Source organism: Primulina tabacum, chromosome 4 (assembly GCF_025594145.1).
Source record: "Primulina tabacum isolate GXHZ01 chromosome 4, ASM2559414v2, whole genome shotgun sequence".
Taxonomy (NCBI): domain Eukaryota; kingdom Viridiplantae; phylum Streptophyta; class Magnoliopsida; order Lamiales; family Gesneriaceae; genus Primulina; species Primulina tabacum.
In genome coordinates, this window is record NC_134553.1 from 17,524,673 (window position 1) to 17,542,877 (window position 18,205).

The 18,205-nt window shown below is 35.7% G+C and overlaps 1 protein-coding gene and 1 long non-coding RNA gene across 2 annotated transcripts; both read left to right on the forward strand.

The window, feature by feature from the left end:
* The first annotated feature begins 4,550 nt into the window (after positions 1 to 4,550).
* Positions 4,551 to 12,570, forward strand: LOC142543159 (peptidyl-prolyl cis-trans isomerase CYP71-like). The gene is made up of 13 exons (XM_075650240.1): positions 4,551 to 4,834; positions 4,994 to 5,079; positions 6,405 to 6,493; positions 8,719 to 8,958; positions 9,057 to 9,178; positions 9,576 to 9,651; positions 9,747 to 9,854; positions 9,935 to 10,111; positions 10,273 to 10,490; positions 10,677 to 10,809; positions 10,993 to 11,216; positions 11,877 to 12,030; positions 12,246 to 12,570. Exons 1-13 carry the CDS (start codon positions 4,665 to 4,667, stop codon positions 12,327 to 12,329), a joined length of 1,881 nt encoding a protein of 626 aa, XP_075506355.1. The 5' UTR covers positions 4,551 to 4,664; the 3' UTR covers positions 12,330 to 12,570.
* On the forward strand, positions 6,500 to 8,447 carry LOC142543160 (uncharacterized). The gene is made up of 2 exons (XR_012819688.1): positions 6,500 to 8,213; positions 8,308 to 8,447. It is a non-coding gene; the product is annotated as an uncharacterized LOC142543160 (long non-coding RNA).
* Positions 12,571 to 18,205: the final 5,635 nt, after the last annotated feature.

An 18,205-nucleotide genomic window follows, 5' to 3' on the forward strand; every position in this document is an offset into this window, starting at 1 on the left:
AATGAGAGATATATGATTTATATTGTAAAACCGCTCAAGCTAAAATTTGTGCATGTTCTTCACGTTTTCTCAAGTTTTGATTGCAGGCTTCATTGGGATATCCTGAATCTTTGCTGCTGTGGTTAGGGTAGCATGTCCAGAGGGTTCCAACGAAGCCATCGACGTTTTTAATTGTGTTCGGTGTGCAAAAAGAAAATGTTTTATTTTTCAGGTATGTTAAATGTCTTGTGACCAACTATGAACGGGTTTGGAAGCCGGAGAACGTGTCCGAGGACCTCTCCACCCCGGTAAAGTATGACCGGGTTTTGATCAGGATGGAAAGCGGTAAAGTATGACTAGGGAACAATCCACCCGGTAAAGTATGACCGGGGATCTTATGTATGTGGTAGTGGACAACCCTGCCAGCCCATTAGTGTGGTTTAGTCTGATCAGTCGCATTTATGTTACGGGTCACTTGCTTTGAAATATATCTCTACTCAAAATGATGATGTTTATGTATGCTCAAGTATGTATGATGCAAGTATGTTTATGAAAAGTTTTATGAAACAATGACACTGTAACGTACCGTACTTTTTACTACTTGAAATTTGCGGAAAAATTAAAAATTTTCTAAATTATAAAATAAATCTCGATTTCGATTTAAAATAAACCGTACGTCTCAAAAGTAGATGCACCAAAAGATCTAAAAATAAAGTTTGACAAAAGTATTCGTTTAAAATCTCATAACCAGTAGCGTGAAATCAGAGTGTTTGACATTACATAAAAACTTAAAACCTTGGGCGGTCATCGGGTCTAGCCTCCTGGTCAGTCCAAGCCAGCTCCTTGGTCCCCACCCCTAGTCTCCTCGAAATCATTCTCACCTGCATCGATCAAGTCTAGTGAGTCTAAACACTCAACACATATAAACTGGAAGTAACGAGTAATACGTAATAAAATCACATGCAGCTTTAAAATAGAACATACATACGGAAACTTGAACTTGCATAAATAAGCTTGAACATACGTACATACATACATAGATGTGTCATAAAATGAAAATTTTTTAAACGTGCTTGCATACTTGTACATACTTGAACATACATAAACTTCATCATTTTGCGTAGAGGCATGTTTCAAAGCAAGTGACCTATAACATAAATCGCCTGATCTGACTAAACCACAGTACTGGGCTGACAGGGAAAAACCCACGGTCACATACATGAGATCCCCGTTCATGCTTTAACGGGTGGATTGGTCCCCGTTCATACTTTAATGCTTTCCAATCCTGATTTAAATCCGTTCATGATTTAACGGGGGTGGATTGGTCCCTGGTCATGCTTTACCACTTTCCAATCCCATACATAAATTGGTCACAAGACATTTAGCATACCTCAAAAGCTTAAAATATTTTCTTTGCACGTCAAACATACTTATTTAGCGTTGAGGGATTCGTTGGATCTCGCTTGGGACCACTGCTGCACATACTAACATGAATTTCAACACTTAACTTGCATAACTTAGACGTAGGTATTCTTGCTCACCACCGAATTAAATAGATAGCTTATGACATTCTAGATCACTCGGGACTTGACCTCGTTAAATCATCGTACTAACCCATGACATCGAACCTCGAACAATCTCTAAAATGATGTGTGAACATTTCCCAAAAATAAAACACATAAACTCACTATTGAACTTGAAAAGAAGAAAGAACAAAATATTTTTACAGATGGGGCCGCGCTCGGGCAATAAAACTTTACCGCTCAAGCGCCAGGGTCCACGCTCAGGCGGTGACAAATTACCGCTCGAGCGCCGAGGTTACTGGAAAGAATACTCGGACGGAAAGAGTGGCGCTCGGGCGGTAGGAAATTACCACTCGGGCGCCGAGTGTACTGAACTTGCGATGGCCTCTTAATACCCTTAATCAAAAATACGATTCGTGAACCAATCCATCGAGACTCATCCTAGAACACTATGACACTGAATCGACGCCATAAAACGTCCCAAATGTTCCCAAAGAAACGACGCACCACACGCAATGCAATAAAACCCATAAACTTAAATTTTAACACCCAAAATAGTTTTCACAACTACTCGTTCTCGCAATTGCCTAACGACGCAAAACAAAACGTCAATGACCTTCCCAACATCATTAACCACATACCTAACCGTTGCAGCGATCACCCGTCAATCTCCAACGAAGCCTGCAACCATAAAACTTCAAGAACATATCACTAGCATATATTTTCAGAAAACGCAGTTTGAGCAGTCCAACAAAAAATGTCATAACTCGGTCAATTTTTATCCAAATATTTTGAATTTTATATCAAATCGAAGGTATCAAAAAGTTCTACAATTTTTATGTTGAAAGTTTTCTCAAAATCACGACCTAAAAATCGCAGTTTTTAAAAGAACAGCAAAAACGAGATTTTCAGATCCAGAAACGTTCAAAATACGATCTAAACAATTTCCGCTCAAACTTTAAACTTCACACATGTATTTTTACGCATAAAAAAAACACAACACATACAATGACATGATCGACGCAGGAAAAATAAAATATACGTGCCTTATGATGTTTAACGTTACCGAAACGACGACTCTGACGCGGGAAGGAAGCGAGGGTTGCCAAACTTTAATAGTTTTAAAAATTCTAACATCACTAAATAAATAATTTAGGCTTTAAAAATGATAAAAATTAATGGCTCATTTAAAATGCCCCAACCTTAACTAAAAAAAAATCAAATACCGCATAAAATATGCCAAAATCGTCACCGGTCTCTTTTCCTCGATCCTGCATCGAATGATCGCCTGAAACATAAAACTCGAGAAAATATTATTAACGTGCATCACCTAACATTAAAATAATACAATTAAATAAATCATGCATCACTAAAAATCATTTTAATTTAAATAAATTATTTAACAAATTAAATAAGTACATGGGTTTTACGTGTACTGATTTTGGGCTCTACAGACACGTCTATGTTTTTGTATGTACGTTCAAGTTTAAGTATGTATGATCTACTTTAAAATGCATGTAATTTTATTATGTATTACTGGTTATTCCCAGTTTATACATGTTGAGTCTTTAGACTCACTAGACATGATCGATGCAGGTGAGGACGAGTATGAGGAGACGAGATGTGGGGATCAGTGAGTTGGCTCGGACTGCGTGGAGGCTAAACCCGAGGACCGTTTATGTTTTAAGAAATTTTTATGCACATATCAAATATTTTGATTTTCACGGAATTATTTTACGATGTTTAAACAAGTGTTTGTGCAAACTCTGGTTGTAGTTGTTTTATTTAGATATTTTAGACGAGCATATTATTTTTGTTACAATTTGAAAGTTTATTATTTATTTAAGAAAATTTTTATTTTTTCTACAAATTTCAGTTAGTTTCAAAATAAGTTATGTTACAGAGCCACCTCGAGATAGAAGGGAGGAATGTACACTATAGAATTGGTCCCGGAAGAAGGTGTAATATCCCTGCGGGGGCTGGTCTGGTCGGATTGAGGGCTCAAGAATAATGATAGAATAAGTAGAGGAGATGGACCTGAGGTCACGTATATCCTTGTCAGCCCCGACGCATAGGGTACAAGCCATGGTAAAAAACCACAGAGCATCCGGGGCCTCGGTCCCCTCGGAAGAGTGAGAATAAGGAATTGGGGTTTTAGCTTTAGGGGCCGATTTCATCTTTCCCTTTCCCTTCTCCCGGGTACTAGAAGGCCCGAAAACCTTGGAAAATTTGGGTTTTTTAGACCTTTTTTTGGGGGAAAGGCAATAATTGGTTTTTTTAAAGGTAGTGGTGGAAGGGACAACATGGAAAGTGGAGGGGATGGAATCGGAGTGCAATGCTGCGAACTCTAAGTCCGATGAACCACAAGAATTGGCAACCGAGGTCGAAGATGTAGACTTAGACATGCTGGAACTTAAAGGAAAACTTGCGAAGTGGAAAAGACAAGGAATGGCTGGAATTTTAGAAACAAGTTCCCTAAAAGAGTGTGGGTAGTCGGAATGACAACAAACAGGGAATCAGAAAGCATACTGAGTTGTGAGAATAAAATAGTAAGAAACTTGAGTTTGAAAAAGTGAAAAATGGGGGAAGCGGTCGGTATTTGTAGGCGTGGAAAGAGTAATCAGGATCGTTGATCTCGGAATAAGTTAACAAACGAGATATATATCGAAAATTGAATCGGGTCACTAGGGAAGACTAAGTCAATTGATCATGTACCATGTCCACAGATAATCAAGGGGTATGTTCCTCTTCACGTTCTCAGATCGTGATGAAGCCTAGTCGAGGTCAAGTCCTAAAATCGAGGTTATTGCCCAAACATCTTGAAATGATCACGATCTATAAATATCCCAACAGAGATAAAATGAGGAATGTCACTTTCATTTTCACATGCGTTTAATTTATATTAACTTAAAAAGCACTTGTTTTTCTTTGCTTGAATATTTGATTACTTAGGTTTCAAAGTGAGCACACCGTAACCTCTTCCAACATTTGACTTACGGCTCTTGTTCCGAGCAACATCACATGATATATATAATTATAATATATTGAGATAGATACAATTATTTCGTCTTCCAATTGTTTCGAACAAGATAAATCGAGCGAGTTACACTTCAAACAAGCCAACGAATCAAACCGCAGTTGAGCTTCGCGAGAGCAGAGAGAATGGAGGCAGCTCGGAAAGACAACGGGAATTCGACCACCGTACCTTCCACGGCGGTGGCGGAGGACGTGGAAGAGCCCATAGTTGGGCCCGGTCCAGCCCCTCGAGCCCGGCCTAAACGCCCTCTCCAGTTTGAGCAAGCCTATCTCGACTCTCTTCCCTCCGCCAACATGTATGTGCTTTTCTGCTCTTTTCTTGGGCTGCCTGATTTAGGGCTTTGGGTTTTAGCTATGGGAGGGACTGGATTTTCACATTATGTGGGATTACTTTAGTACATTGATGAGGAATCAGTGGTACCGTTATTTAATTGTGGTTTGCTGATTCAATGAAGGTATGAGAAAAGTTACATGCATCGCGATGTGGTGACGCATGTAGCGGTGTCAGCGGGCGATTTTTTCGTATCTGGGAGTGCGGATGGTATGTATGAATTTGAATTTATGGATTAAAATTACTGAATAAATAAGCTATTTGAAATTGGTGCAGTGTTATTTAGCATTATTTTACGTAGGATTCTGGTTGAGTTTGAGGTATGAAATGGAGAGATGCCATATATGTATATCTTGACTGGTTAGCAGATAATTAAAAGATAATGAGGGACTTTGAAAGAAATTTGGCCAGCAAAAACGGAACTGGAATTTCATAGTGTATGTCTAGAGTTATGTTTCCCGTATTTTCAGAAAATATTTCTGGGAAATGAATTTGGGAATGTGAATTTAATTTTTTGAAGGAGACATTTTTTTCCTGTCAATGACGTCATGTCGGAACGTGGTATTTAGTTCTTTAAGTACTATAAGTTTATTTTAAAATTTATGCATACAATGTATTTTATAAAGATATAAAATTCTCTCTGATTGCATTAGAATCTTGTCAAATGGGTTTTTCTCTAAATGCTGGTAACAGTCTGGTCACATGTCTCATAATAACTATGGGTACACATTTCGTTTTAAGAATTTTATTCAATTCAGGCGGTTGTCCTTAGGATTGTAGTGTTTCGACCTTTTCAAATGTAGAAGAAGTTTGAGTGGCCATTGTAAAATAACGCCTCTGATCTAAGTTTAACATATCAAGTTGTAGTTTGCATTGATAAACAGAAGATGATACGTCCTTGGGTGTAATTATCTATAGAAATGTTTATGTGTTTTATGTCAAAGATCGTGCAGCATACAATTTGAATATTATACAAAGTATCCAGAAAACGTGAAGAAGACGGATATTGAATACAAGCGAAGTTTTTTGAGTTGACTTCCATATTGTAGAAACATAAATTTCAGGAGTGTATGGTTTGACAGAAATATCTGTCGAGCAGATGAAAAAAGACCACGTTGTTTTAACTAAAGTGGCTATTTTAAATGATAACTCATATTTCACCCTCCAAAATCACCATCATGATTTATGTTGTCATTCACTGCATCAAATTGTGCCAGGAGCCAGATGTGCTGTGGATTTTTCAAATAGTTGCTTGGGGACACTTAACCCTTTTACTGATTCATCATTTAATCCTAACTTCAGTACTTCACTACAGTGTCGTAAGTTTCTTAGATTGAAATGCTTTGTTTGTGTACCTATTGGAGTCACTTCCATGGTAAACAAAAATTACTTGTTATTGGCAGTGTTTACTTAATTAATGTATTCAAGATTATTATGAAGTAGGATTACCAACTCAGTTTGACTGTTATCAATGTTGCTTCGCTATATGGGCATTATGTTATAAGCTGTGAAACAAAATGTCGATACTTGTTTAGGACACTTGAAGTTTTGGAAGAAAAAGGCTATCGGCATAGAGTTCGCAAAACATTTTAGATCTCATCTTGGCGCAATTGAAGGTCTGGCGGTGAGTTGATCAAATTGTACTTTGCTGTGTTTCAATATAGGCCTATCACTCTTATTCTTAATTTAGGATAATGGTGTTCGATTGATATTTCACTTTCTACTTCAAAAATATTTATTTTCCATTTATAAGAAGTGGAAAGATACTTTTTATTTATTTATTTATTATAATTATTCAGTGAATTATTTTCTTGAAACTCCTTGTGGCTCTATTGTACAACACATAAATACGGACAATCCTGATTATCTTCATCATCTGAATCAGAGAAGTGTGATCATAAGCCAGTCACCTGTGTAAAATAGTGACTCATAAGAAATGAAAGCTAACTATTTCAAAAGTTTAATATCAATGAGAAATATAATTATTATGTTACGCTTGTTGTACATCTTCTGGGAATAATGTTTTTTATTGGTAAAGGTTAAATTAAAGGTAATATGAATTGAATCATACTGATTGAGCTTTTCTTGCACTGTAAAATCGTTAATAAAATAAATTTTTATGTTCGAATAAATAGCAAGTGCTCGAGTCAAATTATAACATATATATTAATACAAGTATCGTCCCACAGAGATTGTATTACACAATTTTTTTATATTCAGAAATTAAATCTTTAGCACTTGTAAATGGTAATTTGGGATATAAATTAATTCACCTAGAATGAAGAGAAAAATATAATTTAGTCGAAAAAAAAATCAATTCAAGGAGAATATTAAAATCAAATGTGAATTATTTTGTTGAGAATTGCACTTCACCTAAAATAATTAATTTTAACAATTGTTTTTTCTTTTGACAAGATTCTCTAAATTAATAACACTCTCTTTCAAGTTATACTAAACTAATTCGACACAATTAATAATTAAAGGTCTTTAATTATTTATTAAAGGTTATTGGATGAATGATTCGTGGAATCTCCTAGTATTCGACCTAACTACCACTATCAATGTGTATTCAATTTCATATGTGATATGTCTATGTAAATTGTAAATTCACGGATATGTTATTCGTTCCTATTGCAAAATAATATCTCTCGAATTCAATCGCAATATAAATATTGTTGAAGTTATCAATGCTTCAACATTTCAAATAAAATTAATAACATAACCAAACATAAACCAAAAGTCGAGAATTAAATTACAAGAACCAACTTTTTGGGATAGGATCCTCTAAATACCAACAAAATAAAGGTTTAGCAACTAAAATCATCATACAAACATCAAAACGATAATTTAACAAAGTATCTAAGCCGAAAATATTAAATAGATTGGAGAAAGGATAAAACGTGGCTCGAAATCTTGTGTTCTTCACTTGCCTCCTTCAATCCAGTTTGCCTGCTCTGGCGGCTGATCTATTTCTTGTATCTGATGTCCATTTTCGAGAATTAGGGCTGCCAAATAAGGTGTAGTTGTAGAATCCCAAAACGTCAAAAAATCCAAAAATATAAATTCTTTCCTTATCAAGTCGCGCTAGGGCGGTCAAAATTACCGCCCTAGCAAGAGCTTCACTATCCTCACTTCAAAAAAATACCCGGGCGTGCTGGAGCAATCATAAAATACGCCCCGCATGAGGTCCTCTGTCTTGCACTTTGAAACTTAATCGACGCGCGCTGGGGCGGTCAAGAATTACCGCCCTAACTCGCCCTCTTCTATCCAAGTTTTAACTTTTCCTGCATTCGTGCTTGGGCGGTTAAGAATTACCACCCTAGCACGACATGTTTTGCCTTGAGGTATAGATCATCTTCTGTCCAAGTTTCAACTTTTCCTGCATTCGTGCTTGGATGGTTAAGAATTACCACCCTAGCACGACATGTTTGCCTTGAGGTATAGATCCTCTCCTTTCTTCATCTTTTTTCGCCTACAAATCAACCAACACACATGAGACGAGACCATATGCATAAATTATCAACAAAACTAATGAAATGTTGACTCAACACACACACTCATACAAAAATAGACTAAAATCAACACAATAAAATGCAAAAATGACACCTATCACATACAAAATTAGTTTAAGGTAGTACAAATGGCTTGAACTTAAACAAAAATCTGAACGAGCCAAAAAAAACCTATATTAAAGATTGTCCATGTGGTATAACTTTTTGTGATTTGACCACTTAATTTGTTCATTAGATGTAACGATTTTTTTATTCGTCGTTTTTATATTGAGCTTTATACGTATTTTAATGCCAATAATGGTGTCGTTTTCCCTCTTGACCTTTTCTAGTATTTCAGGTAAGTATAGATGGCGCGCTTTGCTGCACCATTTCTAATGATCGGTCAGTGAAAATATATGATGTATTTAACTATGATATGATGGCTATGATAAGTCTCCCATTTGTACCTGGTTGTGCTGAATGGGTTTACAAGCAAGGGGATGTAAAAGCCAAACTAGCTGTTAGTGATCGCAACTCTTCCTTCACCTACATTTTTGATGCTCGATCAGGTTCAAATGAACCTATATCATCTAAAGAGGTACCTTCAGGTTTTGATATAATATGATGCTGAACGATATATTTGCATTTCCCTGTATTTTGACTGCAATTCTTTATTAACTTTAATTTTTGGACCAGATACACTTGGGCCCAGTTCAAGTTATGAAGTACAACCACGAGTATGATATCGTGATATCAGCAGATGACAAAGGAATCATTGAGTACTGGAGTCCTGGCTCTCTTTGTTTCCCAGAAAATGGGTTAGTTTTTGGTTTAAATTGTAGATTAGTTCTTCGCTGTTTGAGTAGGTTGTTACTTCAAGATGTGTGGATAAAGATGAAGAACATGGACATTTTTGCATCTCAAGAGGTTTTCTCATTAAATCTTCATATACGACTGTTGTTTTGACCCAGCTATATTCTTTGTGACTTGCATGGTCTGATAGTTATTCGGTGGAATCTCCTGTTGACCTAATGTTCTTAAATCACACCTGGTCTTGAATTGTTTATAAGCTGGTATCTTTCTTGAGAGTGATATCCTTTCTTCAGTAATTTGTTGTCTGATAGATTTTTCTATCCTTTTTTCTATTGTGACAATTACTATTTGTCTCTTTGACTCTTTGATATAATTGCATTTCTTGACCTGTTGTGCCTGCAGAGTGACCTTTAAACTTAAAAGTGATACAAGCCTTTTCGAAATCTTGAAATGCAAGACCACTGTTTCTTCAATTGAGGTAATGACAGAAACAAACAGTTCCTTCACTTTATGTTATCTCTATCACCATTTTTTGACGTATGAGAATGTTACTCCGTTGTGACTATCTTACAGGTCAGTCCAGATGGTAAACAATTTTCAATCACATCACCCGATCGTAGAATACGTGTATTTTGGTTTAGAACTGGCAAATTGAGGTGTGTTTATGACGAATCCCTTGAGGTAAAAGTTAAATGCTTCAACTTTTAGAAAAAAGCCCTTTTCGTTTTGGTATTGCTATCGTAACAATTCTGCTCTCATAGGTTGCCCAAGATCTACAGAGGAGTGACCTTCCTCGATATAGGCTTGAAGCTATTGATTTTGGACGAAGAATGGCTGTAGAAAAAGAAATTGAGAAAACTGAAAATGTTTCCCAACCTAATGCTGTGTTTGATGATAGCTCCAACTTCCTTATATACGCCACCCTGCTTGGGATAAAAGTAAGATGGTCCTAATGTGTCCAATTTATCTTGTGACTGTATTTCATTCTTGTTTAATGATCTTGGCATGAATGAAGTTTCCTTCATATTTGATCAATCCAAAATAATACGCAAGGTCATTAAGTTTCGCATCTGATACCTATCTCTTCATGTTGTGTTAGGTTGTAAATCTACATACCAACAAAGTTGCTCGGATCCTTGGAAAAGTAGAGAACAATGATAGATTCTTAAGAATTGCTTTGTATCAAGGCGATCGAAGTAATAAAAAAGTACGAAAAATTCCTGCTGTTGCCGCAAATGCCAATGAAAGCAAAGAACCTCTGGTAGATCCTACTCTATTGTGCTGTGCTTTTAAAAAGCATAGAATTTACTTATTCAGGTAATAAATTCTTATTATGCATGAAAAAATAGATAGCAATGTAAAGAGGAAACTTCCTAGGAACCTTAGAAGGAAACACGCTTCAAAAAGTATAGATTTTTTTAGCTTTTATCACATTTGTACATGAATTGCACATTTTTTTTTATTCGGATCCCTGGAGCAAATGCTTATCCCGCTGTTTTTTAGTCGGAGAGAACCTGAGGAAGCTGAAGACGCATCTAAGGGCAGAGACGTGTTTAATGAAAAACCACCTGCTGATGAACTCTTGGCTGTATCAGATATTGGAAAATCTGTGACAACGTCCCTCCCAGATAATGTGGCAAGTATCCTCATTCTTTATAGTTCTTCTTGTTGCCTCTACGTCATAGTCCCTGTTAATGTAAATTAGCCGGTGAAGTGCCATGCTCAATGTAAAGCCTCAACTTATTGGCAAGGATTTTGCTTTTTCTTTTTCCCTTGTATAAATATGAAAATGAGGCGGTGGCAATGTGATCTGTTTCAGATCTTGCATACAACCATGGGTGATATTCATTTGAGGCTATATCCTGAAGAATGCCCAAAAACAGTGGAGAATTTTACCACACACTGCCGGAATGGCTATTATGACAATCTGATCTTTCACCGGGTCATTAAAGGATTTATGATACAGACAGGAGACCCATTGGGAGATGGCACTGGTGGACAATCTATTTGGGGAAGGGAATTTGAAGATGAATTTCATAAGAGGTAAGAATGATTTACGCTTCTTTGTGAAGTTAATATGCTTTAATCTTTTTCTTTCTTTTCTTAAGAGGGATACACAGTCCCTGATGACTGATCTGAGGCTTTAATCACGTTAAAACTTTTGCAACTGGATGCAGTAGTAAAGATGTTTGTTTTGCTCCACGGATATAACATATGGCTGACCTCGCTGTGTATTTTAGCTTTGTGACTGGTGGATCGCTCATACTAATGTATACTCAACAATCAACATGGGCATGGAATGAACTGATAATACTCCAACTCCTAAACATTCACAGTTGCCTAAAGCTGTTATGGATGTGCGTAATATTTAACTTGTCCAAGAGAGCGTTGACGTGTTTCTAGTATTACCAATTAACTCTTCTCTGTACAGTATATTTCCATTTACCAATGCAACCTCTACCCAATCTGTATGGTTTACCTTTTAAAGCTCGAGAACAGGTAGTATAATAAGTATAATAAAATTTTCGCATGCAATAGGTAGATCAAAAAAATCCTTTAGTAAATGAAAGCCAGTTGGAGTATTGTTTGCACAGAAATAAAGTGGCATATCTTGGACACATGTTGCAAGATGTTTTTCTTCATATGATGTTAGGATCTGGTTCCTCGTTGTGTCTTGGCTGTCTGATTCTTCTCTTTCTGCAGTTTGCGGCATGATAGGCCGTTCACACTTTCGATGGCTAATGCCGGTCCTGGGACCAATGGGTCACAATTCTTCATTACAACAGTTGCCACTCCATGGCTGGACAATAAGCACACTGTTTTTGGTAGAGTTGTCAAAGGAATGGATGTTGTACAGGTATGCCTTTACCTTACCAATGTTGAATATCAGTATAGTGTCGTATGTCCCGAATGCAAAAGAATTGGATGACCAACTCGAAAGAATATTGATCAAATTGATTGGACCTGTCTTTGATATGTTGATCTTTTGGTACCCGAACACCCTCACATCATTTAGAAAGATTTTTATATGTTCATATTCGGTGTGATTATACTGTTACAATTCTTAAACAGGTAATGGAGAAAGTGAAAACAGACAAGGCAGACAAGCCATACCAAGATGTGAAAATCTTAAATGTGACTATTCCAAAGCTGTAGTTCAAAAGAACCCCCGAGTAGCATAATGTGGCTGGGGAACAACGAAGGGAGAGTGGATTTTAGCAGATGTGGTTTTTTGGATGCAAAGAGGGGAAGAAACAAGGGAACAAGAGGGTGTTTGAAGTTGGAGAAACATGCCTAAAGGTCACCTAGGTTAAATTATTCGATTTTTTCGTATTTGAAATGTTTGAATAATATATGACTAAATTTATTTTAAATAGATCGTAACGTTTTGTTTTTTTATAAATTATTTTATGAGCTTATCAATTGAAAAAAATATTTAAAACTAAGCTGATATTTTGACACCACTTTTTTTACTATCAGGAATTCATGATCGCGAGTGTGTTATTATTAAAATAACAAAATTATTTATTTTTGCATATATTCTTACGTTTAAAAATAGTTTTAGAATATTATTATAAATTTTAAAACTAGCTCATAGTTACAATGTTTAACGAGAGACTTTGGGCGAGTAGATAAACGATGGACAATTGAATTCTAGCATGTTGAGTAATGTATTTCCAGCATATGTGAGTGTGTGAAGAAATCAAGAAGATCCCACACTCTGGTAACCACAAACCAGACATATTATATTGGTGCTTTGATGATTAAGGTAAGTATACAAGGAGGAGATTGGCTTCTACGATCCACCAGAAAATTGCTCCTAGAATGGGATGCGAAACTGGTGGCAATGGTTATGGTCATTCAATCTACCACAGAAATCATGATATTCTTTTGGCGAGTTTCCATGATATCATAGCGACAACAACCAATTTATCCCGGCACCTGTTGGAGGCACCGTTTTCTCGTACCCATAGCGCAGTAGAAGTTTAAAATTTTTTGTTTCTGACATTTGAAACAGTCTTTGGGCGTCGTGTGTTTATTAAACCATTCATAAAGTGTAGTATTATAACTTTGCCTACAAAAAAGTTTGCTCCAAACTATTTCGATTTTTAAGTGGAGATAGTCATTTTTGTATATCCCTATGAACGAATCTGCGCCATTTGATTGTCTAATTAGGTCCATCATCAGAATTGTTTTCCCCGTTTGAATTATACTAGAAATCACAAACGATTTATGCGTTGAGACCATGATATCCAGATTTTCGAAATTCGGAGTCGATGCAGCGACAAAGGCACGACGTGGAAAGAAAGCAATTGGCCGAAATTTTTTCCTTCAATTTCACAATAGTGGCCGTGGGTTTCTTTCAATTGGGAAGGATTTTTAATTAATTTTGGACTTGCTGTTGTGTGAAAAATCCGGTATGAATTTATGATCTCTTATTGTATATTTATAGAGTGTGACTCTGGATTCATCCCACAAGGATTCCTAATCTATGTCCCACTAGGACTCTATAATTTCATTATATTAAAATTCTCATGATATTAATATATAATATATTTACCAACTTTTGATAATGCATGATATATTAATACCATATATATATTTAGAGTTGTCAATCGGGCCGGCCTGTGTCGGTTTGGGTCGGCCCGACTCGGGTTGGGAAGTGGTCGGCCCGTGGCGGGCCGGCCCATCGGGTTGGTGGGTTGGAAAATCCCAGCCCAGCCCACCAAAAGATGGGCCGCGGGTTGGGTTGGACCAACCCAGGGGTCTAAAAAAAACTAAACAATTTCAATACATTTGTTTAGTTTTGCATACTGTAGTTCACCCAAAACAATTGACAAAAAACGCTGTGCTGTAATCTGAATAAAAAAAGAGTTGTTGGTGGTCAAAGAATCCAAAGATGAGTAAATATTAAAACATGAAATGCCACAATTGACAGTGAAATAAATGAACAAAGTGCTAAAAAGTTGAAGAGTTCAAAGAAATTAAAGTTCATCAAACTAAACAAAAAAAACAATACAATTTTTTAAATTTCATTAATCATGAAATCATTCGTATCAAATTCTTCTCCTCCATCTTCATCCTCTCCCCCTTTATCAATATCAGCATTTGATCCTTGATTAGACAATGCTGTTTTAACACTTGTGTCGTCTTCATTACCTTGATCAACATTAAAATACAAAAATATGAATGTAGTTAAAATTAAAATAATAATAAACTAATTTATCAACTAAGTCAACAACAAACTAGAAATTTGTAAACAAAATTACCAACGTAACCATGCAACCAATTGCGAGTGCAAATAAAAGCTTGAATTTTTTCAGGAAGTGTACAACTTCTATATTTGGTAAGCACACGAGCACCGATGGAAAAAGCTGATTCTGATGCAACAGTAATAATTGGAATAGCCAAAACATCACATGCCATCATTGTTATGGTGGGGTACCGATGTTTTTTTATCCTTCCAGTACTCCAAAACATTCAAATCTTGATGATATGCAAATTCAAGTTTTGGCTCCTCCAAATAAAGATCAATTTGAGATTTTCCAACATTTGTAATTGTCTGGCTCTCATATGCCATCATTTCCTATATTAATTGCAATAATTATGATATGAAAATATAAATCAGTTAAATAATACAAGAAAAAAAGTATTACAATACTTACATAAAAAATGCTTTTGCTCTTTCCTTTACCTTCTCCTGCACTTTGGGGAGCAATTTGTGTGCTAGAAGAAGATCGTAGTCATGAAGAACTTGCATTGTCAGTCTTAGAATATTCATCAAAAAGCTTATAGAATTTTGCTTTCACAAGTTCTATTTTCTCGAGACATTTAACAAAATCACTCTCAACCTTAGAATAAAAAAACTCCAATATCGAAAGCTTTATCCGTGGGTCAAGAATGGCTCCAAATGCAAGCACCATGCTATATTGTGTCCAATACTTTTCAGACTTTCCCAACATTCTTTTACACATATCACTTATCACCTCATCTTCATGCATTAAGTTTTCCTTTAACAAAACTTCAATCTTCCAGACTTGCATAAAATATAAATTTGATGTAGGATAAGAAGAAACCGGAGATCAAATTGGTAGTGTCATAAAATGGCTCAAGGAACTCACATATTTTTTCTCCTCTTTTCCACTCTTCACTTGAAGGACAAAATTTATAATTCTTGTCATTGAATTGAAGGAAAACAAAAGCTTTCTTATACTTGATGGCACTATCAAGCATTAAATATGTCGAGTTCCAACGAGTAGACACATCCAATCGTAAGCCAATACTAGTATCAATGTTACTGACTGCTTGTACACATTCTTGAAACTTCTTCATCCTAGTCTCCGAACCTTTAACATACTTGACTGACTCTCTAATTTTATTCAAAGCAACAACAGCAACTTTCAAACCTTCTTGGACAATTAGATTCAATATATGAGCAGAACAACGAACATGAAAATACTCACCGTCACACAATAAGCTATCATGCAAAGAGAGTTGCTCTTTCAAATTAACTTGCATGTTGTCATTACTAGATGCATTATCCAATGTCAAAGAAAAATTTTTTTTCTCAATTCCCCACTCCTTCGAAAATTCAAATAATTTTGCTGCTAATTCAACTCCTGAGTGTGGTGGAGGCATATGAGAAAAGCTAAGAATTTTACTATTCAACTTCCAATCATTATCAACAAAATAAGCAGTCAAGCAAATATAACCCTCACTAGTGCACGATGTCCACAAATCCGAAGTTAAACAAACTATATTCTTATAGTAGCCAAAACATGCTTAAGTTTCTCTTTTTCCCTCAAATAGATTCTTTTAATATCACAAACAAGAGTGCTTCTAGAAATACAAGGAACATCGGGATTTATGTATTTCATCCAAGCTCTAATACCATCATACTCAACAAACGAAAATGATAAATCATGTCTAATGATTGCACAAGCCAATAATTCACGTGCAATTTTTTGGTCTATTTTCTTAGACCTCATCTTCCCATCTTGATCAAGAATCATTTGTCCTACATCATAGAACTTCAATTTGCTACAAGTTTTCTGATGACGTCACAACGTAGAAGTTCCATGCTGTTTAGTCCCACATTGATACTGTTTTTTACATCCATTACATTCAGCTTTATCTAAACCATCAATCCCTTTGATTTTCTTAAAATACATCCAAATATCAGAAGTTTCTCTACGTCTTTTTGGTTTAGTTGAACCCTCATCATTCTTAGGATTTTTCAGTTCATCAACATCCACATCAGCAGTTGGAGTTTGAGAAGAAACGTCCATTTCAACAATATGTAATTTTTTTTTCAAAAACCTATTGTAATTTTGAATTCAAAATTTAAAAATACAATCATTTCAATAATAACTTGTATTCAAGAATGTATTAATTAAGAGGAAAAATAGCAATTAACAGTAACACATCATGTCACTTGAATCAAAATTTTAAAGTATTAAAGAATGTATTCAATAACTTGTATTCAAGAATATATTCAAGAATGTATTGCTTCTGCTCTTGAAACTCTAAAACCGACTACTTTATGGGAACGGACAACAGCTGCGGGTCAAGTAGTAGATGGGGTGTTACTTGGTGGGCGGGGCTTTGGAGTAGCAATGGAAGCTCTCCTGAAATATCTAGGATCACTGGATCAGAATATGGAAATACGTATGCACTAGGTACAATGGCAATGTAGTTTCTTTTGGATCTCTTTAAAATATCTCAAATTACATGGTGATGTTGAGAATCGAAAACATTTGCAACTAGTATCATGCAGTATAAGAAACAAAATAAAATTTTAAAAAAATAAATTAATTAAGAGACGTAGCAAAAAAAAGCATCATAAATTGAAAAACAAAACTAATAAAATGAATAAATAAAGCAAAATAGAGGTTAAGCAACCAACCCACCAAAGCTTGAGCAACCGGGAGATTATAAAACTTTAGATTAACTTGAGTTATGAAAAATAGAGCCAACAAAAACAGTATTTCTGGGTTTTACGGAATCTGGAACAGGGAAGAAGCTTTGGAGAAAATTAACGAGTTTGAAAACTTATAATAACTTCCCACTCACCGGTTTAAGGCGCTGATTTTGAGCTTTATTGAATTCAATGGCTTCCGCGACCGCCAATCCGCCTTCCGCAGCTATTGGAGAGTTGGTGGTCGGTGGAGGCTGTGGAGCGTGGAGTGTGGCTGTGAGAAAATGAATTATTATTTAGGTTTCTCACTTTCTCGGTCAAAAGGTAGAATTAGAGTTAGACTATTAGTAAATAATTTTTTTATTTAACCCATGGGCCATGGGCTAACCCGAGCCCATCAGGTTAGGCCCAATTCAACCCACAGTCCGAGCGATTGGGCCCGTTTAGGCCCGAATTTAAATGGGCCAACAAAATCAAAACCCAACCCATTAAATTTTCTTGTCGGGCTGGACCAACCCAGCGGGCCCAACCCATATTGACAGCTCTATATATATATTATATCACCATTTTTAATACATGCATAGATATATTAATTAAATTAAATATATTTTGTTAAATTTTTATAATTAACTCATTAGTTAATTTAATTCTAGACTCCTCTAGAACATTTATAGGAATTTATATATGTTAGTAGTCATCACTGTTAGTACAATCATTTAATAAATTCTCAATTCACTAAATAAATGATTATAAACTTATTAGAACCCTGATCGACGATCCGACGGCGTCGATGTATCAAGGATATAAGTCTTATTCATACAATGAAAAACGAAAATTTCGAAAATCAAATTTTTTGTTTATCATATTGGGTAGCTGTCAATTTTAGTGAACTCTTCGCTAAAACAGACAGTTTCACTCTCATTCCTTAATTAGCAATTAAGCTAACTTCCATTTCTTCCACTACATGGAATCAACTTAAAAAATCCTTTATAAGCATCCTATTTTATCTCTATTAAACTATAGTCTCCAAATTTAACTCTTTGAACTTTGACTTTCTCAACAGGAACACAGAGCCCGATACTTGTGTGACCCTCAATGGTTCAGAGATACAGCT

What these genes read in the sequence shown, in the direction of transcription:
- LOC142543159 (XM_075650240.1), top strand. Translation starts at nt 4,665, where the DNA reads ATGGAGGCAGCTCGGAAAGACAACGGGAATTCGACCACCGTACCTTCC. An exon ending in CTTTGTTTCCCAGAAAATGG is followed by an intron (nt 9,179 to 9,575) that starts GTTAGTTTTTGG and finishes TTGTGCCTGCAG; the next exon opens with AGTGACCTTTAAACTTAAAA. An exon ending in CCACTGTTTCTTCAATTGAG is followed by an intron (nt 9,652 to 9,746) that starts GTAATGACAGAA and finishes ACTATCTTACAG; the next exon opens with GTCAGTCCAGATGGTAAACA.